This window comes from Camelus ferus, chromosome 11 (genome assembly GCF_009834535.1).
Source record: "Camelus ferus isolate YT-003-E chromosome 11, BCGSAC_Cfer_1.0, whole genome shotgun sequence".
In the NCBI taxonomy this organism is placed as follows: Eukaryota; Metazoa; Chordata; class Mammalia; order Artiodactyla; family Camelidae; genus Camelus; species Camelus ferus.
The window spans coordinates 74,080,493-74,096,031 of NC_045706.1; the positions used below are offsets into that span (position 1 = coordinate 74,080,493).

The window sequence follows — 15,539 nt, forward strand, 5'->3', positions numbered from 1 at the left end:
GCAAAAATATAAAACAATTGAAATTTTTCTCAATATAAAGTCTAGTTACAAAGATATCTTGTAAACAACTTCTAAAAGCATGAAAATGTACGAAAAACCCACCTCGGCCGGGTGCCAGGGGATTTAAAGGACGATAAACAGATCGAGGCCTGGAAGAGAGAGCATAAAGCTCAAACACGAAATGGTTTGACAGTTTGATGTAATTATCCTGACAGCGGCAGGCCCTCCCCAACCCCGTCAGCCGCGCCCCAGCCCCGCCCCCGCCGCCCCGGTTACTTGAAGCAGTTTTCCTCGTAGATGCTGTTCCACACTCGCCACGCCGAGGGCCCTTTGTAGCCAGTGTAACGCTCCGGGTTCAGCAGCAGGTCTACGTACTGGGCAGCTGGAGATCTCTCATCTGGACCAGAAACGATTCACAAAACCATCCATATTTCACCATTTCGCTAGACCGTCACATTACAAAGCAAGGGGGCAGGGTGTAGCTCAGTGGGAGATACACAAGGTCCTGGGTTCAATCCCCAGCACCTCCTCTAAAAATAAATAAATAAGCCTAATTACCTCTCCCCAACAAAAGCACAAAAAATAACGTAACTTAAGGTTAAAAAGAGTATGAAAACAAATATATGTAATGTTCCTATATGACTGAAGTATCGTGCTGTACACAAGAAATTGACATAACTTTGTAGACTGACTATACTTCAATAAATATATTTTTTAAATAATAAAATAAAATAAAATAAATTACAAAGCAAAGAGGACTACCCAGAAGTTAGACAAATGCTACGTTTTCAAGTAGTCTCCAACTTAAACGGCAGAGTGGTTAGCACACTTGTGACAGCACTCGACCGAGGAGTCATCATAACTTGAACTTGAGAAAGGAAAATAACTTCTTTCTTTCCTCTGGATGCTCAACGCTCTCTTAAGTAAAGTAACGTGCCTCACCTTATCAGAGGCAGTAGTCAGTTCTTAAGGTTTACCCATCAGGGCTGAACAGACCCAACAGAGTCATAACCCATTTTAACATTTCATGTGATTGCCCCCATGTATATTCCTTCCTAAACACATGCTTGAAACATTCATTCTGTTCGCACATGTTGTATTTAAAAAAGAGATTTCCCTGCTACTCCCTTCTTGGGCTTAGGAAGCAAATGGTGCAGTATCTCTGTGATTCAAATTTATCACTCACAGAGTCACACAATGTTCTAGTAAAACAAAAATGCGTGGTATTAACTTTTTACCAATGTTAACATGTTGGTTAACATACTAACTGGTTAACACGTTGGTTAGCAGCACAACTTCAAGAGCTTAACACACTTAAAATTAAATAACCATTTTCCACGTTGAACCCCAAGTGAGTATTTACTAGATCTGCACTATTTGGGCAACATTTTGATAGAACCTCTCTAGGGGATACGAAACATAAAGAAAAATGGTTTTAAATATTGAGGCTGTCGGTCTGGGAAGAAAAGGGAAGTACATGCTTTTTTACCACAGGAAAATGATGATGACTGTATCACAGTGTGCTCATAATACACGTCACTGAAGTGCTATGCGTGTTGGCACGGATGTGTTCTTTTACCTATATGCTTCCTACTTTTTGGTGTCGTGATATTAAATCAATGGTATACAGACACCTGGCTTGAAACAGGGGCCAAAAATGGTCATTAAGACACGGTCCCTCTTGTGTCCATTATCTGTCAGTCACAAGTATTCACTGGCCACTCAGTGACCGTAGACTGGGATTATCCATCATCATAACGGTCCATGCCTTCCAAGACCTACCTGTACTCTCACGACGGAGGGAGAGCACGAGGGTAATCCCAGCTTACGATTCCTAAGTGCGCCGCAGCTAACAGACAACAGAAATGCGGTTCTGAAGACTGCTGGCTCTACTTCTAGCACTAACATTATGCAGATGCCCAAACAGAAGGCACAAAAAGCAGTTCACAGATGGATGAGCAGGAACTGTCCAAGGACATCACTAAGTCTTGATCAATAAACTTAATTTAAAAAATCTTACTTGAAAAATAAAAATTTAAATCATTTAGGAAAGGAGGAATTTTGTAGACACAAACGTTTTGCAATTCACTAATTTCTGTTATACTTTAGATTTCTTTGAGCTGTTCATGATTAAGTTCACTGGCAAAACTGATTCAGTTATGTGTATAAGCTTTAGAAATGTTAATCATATAATAAATACGTATGCATTGCCACACGTATGTACACACGTATAAAGAGTGTGTGTGCACATAGGCCTACACTTATGTGCTGTCATCTGTATTCGAATGTGCAAACAGTAAGTACCAACCTCGTCACCCAATTAACCAACTAAACAACCAACAAAGGGAAAAAAAAAACTTGGATTCAGATATTAAAGTATATGGATTCAAAATACACTTAAGGGAGTGGAAAGTCTACAAGTAAAATCAATTATATCAGTTTCAAATTAATTTCTTAAGTAAAACTTACTTTCCTAATGTTCTTAATGTGTATTTTACTAATTCAATCAATATTTTAAAAAACTGCAATACTTTTTCAAATTATGAAAAAGGTGGGTTTTGTTAACTTACAGAAGGGGTTAGCAAACCGTGGCCCACAGGCCAGGTCTGGTCTGCTGTGTGTTTGTTAACCAAGTGTTGTGGGACAAAACCCAGGGGCATTTGCTCATGTGCTGCTTTCACACATTACGGCAGAGCTGAGTAGTTGCAACAGAGGCCATGAGGTTCACAAAGCCTGAAATATTTACTGTCTGCCCACTAAGAGAAGGAAAGGTGTTTCAACCCCTGACCCACACTGACAAGAACGTCACGACGTCCGGAGTGAGGAAGGCACGTGGGAGAAAGCATGCACAGGTGGGGCTCCCTACAGCACACCCCTCCTCACTCCTGGGCCGCCTGGGACACCATGTTAATTTGTCCCTAACTGTAACTTCTTCCCACTGTACAGCTGTGTCGTTCATGCAGATAATTCTCTTGGATCCCTACTAAGTCCTCCCCAAGTCTTCTCTTCCTCCCTCTCCAAACCTGCTCCAAAGCTCTTCTTTCTTTTTGACCATGCCAACCATTACTTAAGGATTCAAAGAATTTCCACTGAATCAAAATACCTACTTCTGGGAATCCATCAGCTTGAACTGATGTCTCTCCCTCCTCAAGTGTATCTTTTCCCCCAGGTGAACGTTGTTCTCACCGTACCGATTTAGCTCTAGCGCACGAGGCCAAGCTGCATTCCCTAGGACGCCGGGCACGCTTCCCGCCTCCTCACCCACCTGTCTCCTAAAGCAGCAGTTGCGTAGGCCAACCCAGCGTGCAGGCTTCTTGATTAGACCAAAACTACCCGTTACGGGTTCAGGACCGAGCCTACAGTTCTCCACCTCCACCTCTACCCCTAATTGCCACTAACTTACTATTAAAACATAATTTCCTCAGTCAAGGAGAATCTATAGTTCATAAAGTATCCAAGTAATTTTGATACACAGCCAGATTTAGAAACTACAGTTTAAAACTATTTTTAATGTAACAATGGACATGTTTTAAGGGGAAAAAATAAAAATAAAAAAATAAAACTGCTTAGGTTACTACTAAACCAACTACTTCATCCAGCAAGTATTTCTTGAGCGTGTGCCGTGCAGGGGCTGTGATCTACGCACTAGGGATCCAGTTGTGAACAAAGAGACAGGTCCTTGCCCTCAAGTAGCTCACCATCTAGCTGACGACACAGCAAACAGAGGAGCTAACCAGTACACTTGCACGCAGTTCTCAGTGCTCGGGGAGCGGCCGCAGTGCAGAGACAGCGACAGAGGTTATTGCCATTTTACAGGGGAGGTGACAGCAGGCTTCTCTCATGACGCGACATCTGAGCAGAAACCCGAAGCAAAGGGAGCAGCTAGCCAGGCATGAAGACAATAACAAACAAACAAAAAGAGAGGGAGAGCAGCTTACCTGAAACTGCTAAATTATTAAAACACCTACTATTTGATCTATAGGGATCACGTTCCTTTCAAATACAGACAAAACCAAAACCAGAAAAACAGCAGGGAGCAGGGGTGTACAGATATATTCCAATAAACTGGGGTGAATATCTAGATTTTGTTTTAATCCAGTGATTTTAGATGACTGAAATAACTAAGCCATGACTCTAAAGCAACTCTGACAGCATTTAAAAACTACAGGTGTGAATCACTGGGGCACACGTGAACGCTGCCACCCAGAAGAGCAGTGGTAATCCAGCTAGTAGCATGATTTCAGATATTTAGGAACCACATAAAATATAAAAACTATTGGTTAATTATGCTAAAATCTTAAAGGATGATTTTAGGTAAATATGTCTCATAGGACATCTCTTCCACTTTCACAATTTAAGAAGCTATTATTAAAAAATTAACACTATTTATATTGCTGACAGGCAATTGGGCACATCAGTTCTAACCACAGCAAGTAATCCCTGTAATTGAGTAGCATTTTTTGTTCAATAAGCACGACCAAGTGTTTCATTTTAATCAAAGAATAATTAAAGTGAGAAAGAAGTGACTAGGAGGGTTAAACACTCAAACACAATTAGAATGAAAACCAAAGCGCAGACGAAAGAGGAAGCAGCGAGGTGAGTGCCTAACCTAGAACACCGGCCCCGATAAAACCTCTGCCAATTCTAAATATCATAATAGGGGTATTTTGTTAAATGCCCATTACTATGTCTAGATACCCCCAAAATCTTTGCTCAGATCCAACAGTTTCCTTGCTGACACCACATAAACCACGGTAATAACATTCCGTCTCCCAGCAGCTTCTCAATTCACCACACTCTGGTAGAGGCTCCCGGTAACCCCCTCCATCACAGACCCGATTCACAGCACAACGCTGCAGGTGAATCTTTAAAGAGTCTTTAGAAAGCAGTGTGACCACCAGATGCTTCACAAGTTCAGGAGGACTTCTGCTATTTCTAACTCTGCGGGCTTGAACCTCGAACTCTTTTCCACCACCAAAAACATAACAATGCCTACGTAAAGGTGACGCGAGGCCAAATGAACGACTTCAGCCTACTCAGCACAATTACTGGGGATCCTCTCCTAGATACGGTATTTTGAGTCATGTCAATTCTCCTCTGTTAGAAGCAGCGGCTGCCACTGCTGAACGTGCGCTGTCTTTGTTCCACGCCAGGGCACTCGTGGAAGGAGGGCTGTCAGGAAGTCAAACTGGAGTTCTCCCCAGTGTCCGTGTCTTTATGTCAGTTTGTTGAGACCTCCAACTACAGAATATTTCTATACTATGTTCACAGACCTGTATCTAACTAAGTGGTGTGAACTGGAGGTCTATCGGAGGTGGGGTGTCATAACAGAAAGAAGACAGGTTTGGGATTCAGTCAGATCTGGGACTGAATCCTGTCTCAGCCTCTTGCCACTGTGTGATCGTGGGCAAGTTAACTCGTCTTTCTGAGAGTCAGTTTCCTCAGCTATAAAGTAATACACACCTATTATCGGGGTAGCTGTCAAGCCCAGAAGTCATGTATCTAAGGCGCTCGGCAAAAGGCCTAGAACACAGGCTCTCGATTAGCGCCACTATGGAAAAGAAGGTCCACACACAACTCCCGGCATATTAAAGCTACAACTCTGTACTGTCACTGATTTGTCTTCAAAGGGTTCAAGTGAAAATAATGTAATTACAATACTTTATTACCGTCAAGTTCACAAAAGTGATCCTGTGAATCATCGTATCTTGCCCAGTCAATGAAAGCTTCTTTGCTTTGATTACTATGGGAAGGAGGAATAAAAAAGAAAAATGTTTAAACTTGGAGTTGAAAACTTTAACATTGTATTCTAGTGTAATTAAAAACAGACAATCTGAGATTACTTCTTTACTAATTAGATGGTGTCACAAATTCAGTTAGTGGTCTCACGAAGGGATGATGAAAACAAGTTACATGCAAGACACAGGTATTCATTTCCACGAGGGACACGTTTCTTAATGGTATTAAAATTATTTTAGCCCTAGTTCAGTGATAATTACTTTGACCAGAAAATTAACTTACAAGTGTGTGTGTATATATATACACACACAGACATACACACACTATGAAGTTAAAGAGAAAATTCAAGCTGGTCTTTTCAAGGTTGACTCAGAAATTGTAGTAAATATGTATTATTTTTTTCTAAAGTAGGAATTAAACTTACTTTCAACAATTCTTTTAATTTAAATTGCTTCTGTACTGACAGGGCCCAGAACACTAAAACCTGCACTGCTAGCCTCCTCCACCCAGCGTGCGACTCCCTCGTAACACCGACATCACTTCCATCGTGGCTTATCATTCATTTCACACCTTACCTCCCATTTACCAAAATCTACGATCAAGATTGCTGACTCACAGAACTGACAAGGAACAACTACATTCATTCAAGTTAACTTTGACCTATATTCACTTTAACCTACATTAGATCTTCTCTGCCTTAAATACATGATGGCAGCATCCATGAGAGAAATATTACCCTTCTATAGTCACGACACAAAAGAAAAAAAAAAAAAACAAGGTAAACAAAATTGTGAACCAAGGATAAATCAGGTATTCCTAGCTGTGGCACTGTCACAGCCAGTAATTTGTTTCATACCTGAGAACGCCACACGGCACCACACTGTGAGCAGTACAGGAGGCCAGCAGCACTACAGATTTATCGAAAAAAAAAAATGCCCAATTCAACTACCATGGGATTTTTTTCTCCTATAGGGATATATAATTAATTTAAAATAATAATAGTTAATGGAAACTTTTATATCAAAGGTGGCTCAGCTGATACATATGTTGCCATAAAACAAGAACGCCTAAGTTCTAGTTATAACTAAAATCACAGCTATGGTTATGTTTAATCAGATACGTCTTCTGCTGAAAACAGTAAAGAACAAAGCAATTTTGATATGAATTCCTATTTCCTTGTCAGCAGTACGACTAACTTAGAGGAACTTTTAGCACCCTTATTTGATGAGGTTTTCCCGACTGTTTCATCTAACCCTTGCCTAAAGCCACGGGAGCAGAAAAGACACGGCACGCTAACCTGACGCTAACAAAGCAGGCCCAGTGGGGTTTACAAACGAGTTAGAAGGAATCTTAGACATCATCTAGTTCACCTTTTCTAAAAGTCCGTTTGAAGATGGACACCACGGGACTTAAGAACTTCTTGGGCTTCACCCAGGGCTTCCTATCAAGACGGTGCTGTGAGTTAAAGTCTAGTCCGTGAAGCAGGGGAAGCCAGGGTGGAAGCGGGGCGTGAGAAAACCTCTGGGACAGCAGACGTGACTGTGCTGACCGTGCTGTGTTCAGGTCAAAACACCAGGCTGCGCATTTGGAACTGGTGCAGCATATCGTATGTCAACCACAAGCGTCACGGTCACCAGTGACACTACGGGCTGTCAGGGGAGCTGTTGGGGGAGGAACCTCTGCATGCTACTGACTAGCGGCAACGTGTTTTAGGACAGTCATTTTGGAAAACCACCTGGGAGTCCTTAATTCCACTCCTAGGTATATTTTCCATAGAAATGCACACCAAACGCACCACCAAAGAGCCACCAAAATATTTAGTGAAATGGCCTTCAAATGGAAAACATCCAGCATAATATTATTCAACATAATGTTGAATAAAATAAGTCAGATACAAATGAACACATACTGTATTACTTCATTTATGCAAATAGGCAAAACTAATCTTTGCTAGTATAACTCAAAATCATGGTTAACTCCAGAAGGTGCTAATGACTAGGAAAGGACATGCCATCTTATGAGTAGCAACTACATTGTTCTGGAGGGTGGCTAATAGAGCTGATGCACTTTGTAAAATTAAATTGAACTTTATCCTTAAGACTTGTATACTTTATTATATGTGTGTTATGCTTAAAAGTTTTCAAACTTATAACTTTTAACAACAAAAATCTGTAAGCAAAATTCAAAGACAAACCCCAACAACTCATATAGCCAACAAATTATATGAAGAATGCCTACAAATTAATTTCAAAATGCAGCCCCTTCTCCAATGGAGAAAAAAATAGCAAAGAGTATGAACAGGCAATTTACCTCAAAATCTCATCATGCCTTAAGGCCCGGTCCCTGGATCACTTCTCCATCTATATCCTACCCTTGGTAATCTCATTCAGGTTTGTGATTTTTAAATACCACACATTCACTGAATGACTCCTACACCCAGACCTCTCCCCTGAAACCGAGGTGTGCGTATCCACCTGTCTGCTCCACATCTCCAACTGGATGTCCCACAGGTAGCTCAAACTTAACAAGTCCAAGGTTGCACTAAAATTTTCCATCAAACTTGCTCCTCCTGCAGGTGTCCCCAGTTCAGTAAACGGCAACTCTTTTTTTAGTTCCAAATCTCGTAGTCATTCAAAGCTCCTGTCTTTTTTCATCTAATCCTTCAGCAAATCCTATCAGCTCTACCTCCTCGGACCGCCCAGTTTAAACCAGTGCAACACCTTCACTCCGAGCCCTCTCCATCCCTCTTCCCTGCATCCTCTATCCCTGGTCCTCATCACCACCTCACTCACTTCCCATTAACTTTGCTCACGCATCTCTCTGATAGGATGAAGCCGCACCAGGGCAGGAATCTGCTTCTCACGGCACTCCTGTGTCCCTAGAACAGCACCTGGCATTCTGCAGGGATCTGCTTGTTGAATAAGGAACCCAAATGTCCAATAAAGAGAGGAGAAAATGTACAGACTCACTAGTGATCAACAAAGTATAAATTAAAAAAAATGAGACACTATTTCACACTTAATCAAACATCATCAACGTTTAGCAAGGATGTGGAGAACAAGTTCTCAGTACCAGAGGTGGTATACATCCACACGAGTATTTTGGAAAGCCATCACATAACAGTAAGAGCTGCAAGAGGGCAACCCAAGACGCAGCAGCTTTACTTTAGTGTGTGTACACACACACACACTCACGGTGGCATAATTTGTAGAAGTAAAAATTTTGAAACAACTTAAATGTTCATCGGTAGGGGAACAGATGGGTAAAATATGGTATATTTATATGATGAAAACCATTCATCAGTTAAAAGAATGAGACAAGTTTCTGTTTTAACATGGATGTATCTGGAAAGCAAAATGTGCAGTGTAAAAAGAAAGCCGCAGAGTGTCAATGACAGCACTCTACCATTTACATAAAGGAAAATAAAATCATATACACCAACCACACATACATATGTATGCATGTATATAAATATACAAAATTAAAGACAAAAACATGGACTCGATACATACCAAATTCAGTTACCTCTAAGAAAAAAGGGAAGAAAACAGAACTGGGGAATAAACATGGGGGATTTCAAATTTGTCTGTGACATTTCTCTTCTTCAAAACATGGTAGAAGATGTTAAGATTTGTTCATTTGGAGTAGAGGATATTTGGGTCTTTATTATATCATCCTTTCTACTTTGCTGTACTAGAATTTTTCATCAATGAAAAGATAAATAAAATTGCTAACTTAAGTCTTTAACAATTATAGTACATAAATACAAATCTAAACAGGTAAATCAAAAGAATTTCTATAATATTCCATTTCCACTCACAACTACAGATCTACTCAGTCATTTTATACTGCATAATCTGAGACCACTTACAAATAATTTATGTTGGCTCTCAAAAGCAGACTTATACTTAGAGCTAATAAAGAAAAGTCAACAGAAAAAAAATCTATGAAATATAACAGTTAAGTTAATAGTAACCTTTATCGTTCAAAATGTAACATATAGATTGAATTACTATTTTAGAAAAGACTTGTCGGTTCAAGTTCCTTTTCCCATAATAATCAGGAAGAATGGACCTAAAAATCCTGCTAGTTGATAAACTGCCTAAAATTTTCCTTTTTAACAGAGACACTATTGATGATTTAGAAATTTAAGAACACATCAGCCAAGAGGAAGCAAAGTTATTGTGGAATTTAGGATAAAGAATAACTTTTTCCTTTTAAAAATTAGTTGAAACTATAATGTTTAATCAAAACCACAAGAAAAGTCAGAAGATTTCTCATATAAACTAAAAGATTATTTTCTTAATACTGTCAAGGTAAAACTTACCTTAACGTGCTGTTAACTGCTCCCAGTTTGCTAGCTTGCTCACAGTCCTCCAGTTCTCTGGTGGCGTTGGCCACTTTCAAGTACTGAAAGGAAGTTCATAAAAGTAAGTTCAGTGATAACTGTTGTGTTTCTCTATGTCGGGTCCCACTAGCAGAAGAGTCAATTTGTCAATGATGACATACACTAAATATAATTTTGGTAATATCCTATTACCAAAATCCCTAACACATCGAAGAAATGCAAATGCAAATGTGTCACAAATTTCCACCTAATAAATAAGCAAAGACATTAAAAATGAAACAACAGCACTGGGATGGTGGTGATGATGAGAACTGAGAAGGCCCTCTTGGGAAAGTAATTTGACAACATTTATGTAGGTCTGTAGAAAGTAATCCATGAGCCAGGAGTCCCACGAGTGAATCCACATTCAGAGTAACATTTAAAAACAAAAACAATAAAAAGGTACAATCACTTTAGAAGGTTATCTGGTACCATCTCCTAATGTTGAGGCAGGCACATCCCAGGGCCCAGCAATCTTACTGCTAAATACAGACGTGGGGAAAGCTTCCATATGTGCACAGTGCAGCAAGACAGGATGCCAGGGCATCACCGTCTGCAACAGCAAACAACTGAAAACAAGTGAACTGTCCCTCAACAGAGGAATGGCTGTTCGCACAATTACACAAAGATTTATGCATCTGAATATTTTGCAGCTGTTAAAATTAGCAAAATCTACATATATCAGCAGAGACAAAATTTCAAAAGCACAATACTGAGTAAAAATACAAACTGATAAAAAATGTTTTAACCTGAAGAAATACAAAATATAGTATTGTTTTAAATGTTTAAAAATGTCGTATAAAAGATCTGTATGTTACTTGTGGGCACCTGTACAATAAACTATAAAAATCAAGACTATCACAGAGGGACGCACACCAGCCTCGGCAAAGTGGGAGCTCCCGGGGGGAGAGAATACGATGGGGTCGGGGAGGGGGGAGTCCAGAGGGGAGCCCAGGTGTCCTCAGACTGTTTGTTGACTTACTTTAGCTCTCAAATAAAAGTATGTAAAAGAGAATGAGCCACAACAGAAGGGAACGGAGAGAGGGTAGGACGGTCTCTATCACAAACGCACAATCGTGAAAAACTACAAGCACGCTGTAACTCCAGACACACGACCGGCAACGTAAACGATGGCACGCGCGGAAGGGGAAAGGGCAATCTTTAAGACAGGAATGTCTTCATGCCGTTTAGAAGCGCCACGCTCAGAGCATCTCGGTGATTGTGCACGACACGCAGTATAACCCTGAACACGGCAAGTTCAGACAGCTGAAAACAGCGGAAACCGAAGAGGGGCAGCCCACGCCTGCCGGGACGCGCGGACGAGGGGACGGACCCCGCAGCTCCCCACGGCCCTTCCACGGGTTCTGAAAGCGGAACTCAAGTGCTTCCAAAGCAGCTGGGCAACTCAGCCGTGAGGACACACGCCGCCTCACTGCCCGCCACAGGCGAGGGGCTCCGCGTGCTGCGGCAAACCGCGTCCGCCCCCAGCGAGCCGCGTCAGGCGGCGAGGGGCAAGTTCCACCGTGCAAAGCGGACGCGTTTACGGAGGACGAGCGACTCACCTTGTTAGCGCCCCCAGCTTTAATTCCAACTGGAACTTTACTCTTAAAAGGAGAAGAACAAAACATTTTTAAATGGCGTTTATATTTTTTGAGATTTCTTCACAGAGTATTAATGCCATTGCTCTAATTCAAAGGCTGTTTTATTCTATGAGGAGAAAACACACATTCATTAAAATTGTTTTCGTACTACCTCCTGAGGGAAAAGGTAAAGAGCTATCCCGATTTACAGACTTATAAATCATACTACAGAAAACTGAAACAGAGGAAGTGTCAAAATCAGCTCTAATGACTCTCAAAGCAGTAATTAATAGTTTATATAACGTTCAGGTTAAAAAAAAAAACTGACTCAAATCACTTTTTCCATACACTTTCTTACCACAGAAACCACTTTTTAAAAATTCAAAATTATTTGAAATCTGTATGCTCAATTTAAATTTCTGCTCCAAGCTGACATTCAAAGTTTGGACAATTCTGGATCAATACTAGAAGGCAAGAGTAAGTTCTCTGGTTCATACGATTAACCTAGGGTTTGCCAATCTATGTAATCTAGGGTTTACCAATGGAAGATCTGCATGTAGGTCCAAAATGCTCTTCTGTAAAGCCATTAATTAGTTTTGGGCTTTAATAAATCAATCAATTATTACAACTGCTTTATCAAACACAGTCTTAAACAAAAATCGTATCTGAAAGCAGGTAATTCCAGATCAACCCTCTGATCAACCCAGGGGGGACTAATTTCCAACATTTGCATCTATGGGCTAACAAATCAATATCAAATCTCCTACTTTGTTTGTGTTTCATAGATAAAATTTAACCAACATTCAGAATAAATATTTTCCTGTCAGACTGAATAATGTAAATTATAATGATGAGAGACTTTTCCCCAACCAACAAAAAGATCATATAGTTAAAATGTTACCAATATTTTATCATTTCAATAATTTCTACCACCTCTAACAGAGGCAGAAGAGAGAAAACTAAAAAACTCAAGTCAAACGTAGAAGCTAGTTATCATACCCAGAATGTAAAATATGGAATAAACACCCATAAAAAGTGCCCTCTGACTACTGTACGTCCTCTAACGAGTAAAATATGCTAAAAATCAAAATATCAGCAGCTTTTCAAAAGGTTTGATGTGAAATGCAATAACCTGACTTAAGCACATCTTAATATAGGCCATCAAGAGATACTGGGGTGGGAACCACAGATGATCCTCATGAATAACAAAAATCACAAAAAAGAATCATGAGAAGTAATGATAAATGTAAAGCTAATAACAAGCAGCAGCAGTCTGTAAATTACAAAATTAAGTGAGCCTCGAAGTTACATTAGACTTCGAATTACAGAAGGCAGATTGAGACTGTATCAAGCCAAGTGTGGGTTCAATACGAAATGTATAGTCAATTTTCCCCCAAACATTAGGTTTAAAAAAATAAACAACATGAAGGGATAGTTTTTACCTCCAGAAAGAAAGGGAAGAGAATGGGAAGGGAACAGACAGAAATTTTAAAATACACAAAATGTTATATTTCTTATGTTGGGGATTTATGTACAATAAATACTTTCATTTATTCTTATTAGAAATTTCAGACTACAAAGGATAACCCACTGTAGACAACGATTATTTTAACATAAATACAACTTGGGAACATAAACTGTGCAAAGCCAATTAACTCTCCCAACTCAGCAATAAAAAGGAAACTCAATTTTAAAATGGGCGAAGGATTTGAATAGGCATTTCTCTGGTGAATATATACAAATGGCCAGTAAGCACCTGAAAAGATGCTTTATTTTACTGACCTTCAGGAAAATGCAAATCAAAACCAAAATGAGATGGCATTTGTAAGGATGGCTAAAGCAAAAGACAAGACAGTAGTCAGTGTAGACAAGTATGCAGGGAAACTAGAACCATCATGCATTGCTAGTGGCAATGTAAAATGGTGCAGCCACAATGGAAATAGTCTGGCAGCTTTCCAACAGTCAAGGCAACGAAAGACAAATACTGAGGGACTATTCCAGATTAAAAGAAGACTAAAGAGATATGATATCCAAATACAAAGTACGACTCTGGATCAGAAACTGTTGTTGCTGCTGCTGTTAGTGTTGTAAAGCACGCCATTAAGTCAGCTGGCAAGGTGTGATTGAGGTCTACAGGGTAGACACTGGTATCATTTAAATGTTAATTTCCTGATTTTGCTCATTATGCTGTGGTTAATAACTCTGCTTTTAAGGAAATACTGAAGTATCTCAGGGTAAAAGATCATCACATTGGTAACTTACACCTAAATGGTTCAGAAAATAAAAATATTAGTATATACATATAGAGGGAATAATAAAACAAACTTGTTAAACATTAACATTTTGGGAATCTGGATAAAAAGTATATGGGAATTTATGCAATTTTTCTATAGGCCTGAAATTATTTCAAACTATCAAGTTAAAAAACAATTTTATTCCTTTAAGAAAATGTAAACAATTTTTTAAAATTTCCCCTTTAGGAAGGATATTGGTTCAGATTTTTTTCCCGTTTTTAAGGCAAAAAACTAGACTGATTAGATACAAAAAGTAAAATGAAAACAAAGCTTATTACTAATTACTGTTTAAAGAATATAATTAATTATGTTAGATGTCAAAAAACAAAGTTTAAAATGTAGGACTCCTTACGAGTAAGTAGAGCCCTTGTTTTTTCCCACGTAAAAAGATGGAGTGAAGACCTAATTTCAAGTCTCAAATTTCCTGACTTTATGCACTCTAATTCCCACTCTAAATTTGAAATTTAAGGTCCAGTTACACTGTCTCTGCCCATGAAACAAGATGCAGGTTCAGTAAAGCCAACTGTGGATCCAGCCCCGGAACAGGCCTCCAGTTTTCCATCCATTTTAGAATGAGACTATATTTCTACATCCAGTCACCAACACCACTGGAGACAAGTGTGTCTTCAAACCCATTCTGGTGGCAACTGCAGATTAAATATTCAGTAATCTGGTTCAAAAGGAGAGAGCTAAGCGTACGAATTTTATGACAAGTCCAAATGCATTGACATTAGCCTAAAATATAGACTTCATGCTTATCTAAAAGTCCAAGAGAAAGCACTTCATTTCTCTATTTTTAAAATGTATTTTACCTCTGGACAAGGCTCTACGTGACAGTCTTTTATTGAACAATGGCCATCTTCTGCCCAGAAGGGACATGGGCGCTTCAGGTTAACCTGGAGAGAAAGGAGGAGTCAGCCACAGTGGGCGTGCGGCTCGGCACTGCAGTGCTCCGAGCATCACCGCGCACCCCAGCCTGCAGCACAGAGCGCAGGAGTTACAACCACCGAAGCTTCTCAGACACCCCAGATAAAACACTAATTTTAAAAAATAAATGACTGCTATCAGTGCTCTGACACTTCAAAAGAGAACTAAAGTCCAAGCCTGCTGGTCACCTGAAGAACCCGGGAAGCATTCCAGGACCACCTGTTCCTTCCAGCCCGGCTGTCCCTCACGCACCTGTGCACTTAAACAGGTGCCCCGAGCACCCTCTCCGCCCCAGGCCCTGGGGTGGGGGGGCTCTAGGGGACAGAGAGGCAGGAAAAGCGTTTTCCCCTGCAACTTACAGTGTGCTGGGGGTGACAGAATTATCTATTTGTATGCTTGTTTAATTACAAATTGTGCCAAGTGCTACAAGGGAAAGTTCAGAGTCTTGTGACAGAAAGAATGGGGCTGGTGTTGGAGGCCCCTGTGGAGGCAGTGTTTAGGACGGGGGAGAGTGGGCAGCAACGTGTGGGGAAAGGTGACAGGGCTGGGACAATCCCGGGGTCTGAGCAACCGACTTTCAGTGGGGAAGGCAGGGGGAGGCAGAGGAGGGTG

General features: G+C 40.3%; 1 protein-coding gene across 3 annotated transcripts in view; it reads right to left on the reverse strand.

Annotated features, from left to right (window-relative positions):
• Positions 1 to 15,539, reverse strand: part of ERO1B (endoplasmic reticulum oxidoreductase 1 beta) — a 45,004-nt gene that overhangs the window by 17,804 nt on the left and 11,661 nt on the right. For all 3 annotated transcript variants that reach the window (XM_032491906.1, XM_032491908.1, XM_032491909.1), the window contains exons 3-8: positions 14,813 to 14,896; positions 11,689 to 11,730; positions 10,067 to 10,149; positions 5,670 to 5,743; positions 277 to 397; positions 103 to 149 (exon numbers count right to left, since the gene is read on the reverse strand). In XM_032491906.1, the coding sequence (XP_032347797.1) occupies positions 103 to 149; positions 277 to 397; positions 5,670 to 5,743; positions 10,067 to 10,149; positions 11,689 to 11,730; positions 14,813 to 14,896 (451 nt within the window). The remainder of the gene's footprint in view (positions 1 to 102; positions 150 to 276; positions 398 to 5,669; positions 5,744 to 10,066; positions 10,150 to 11,688; positions 11,731 to 14,812; positions 14,897 to 15,539) is intronic.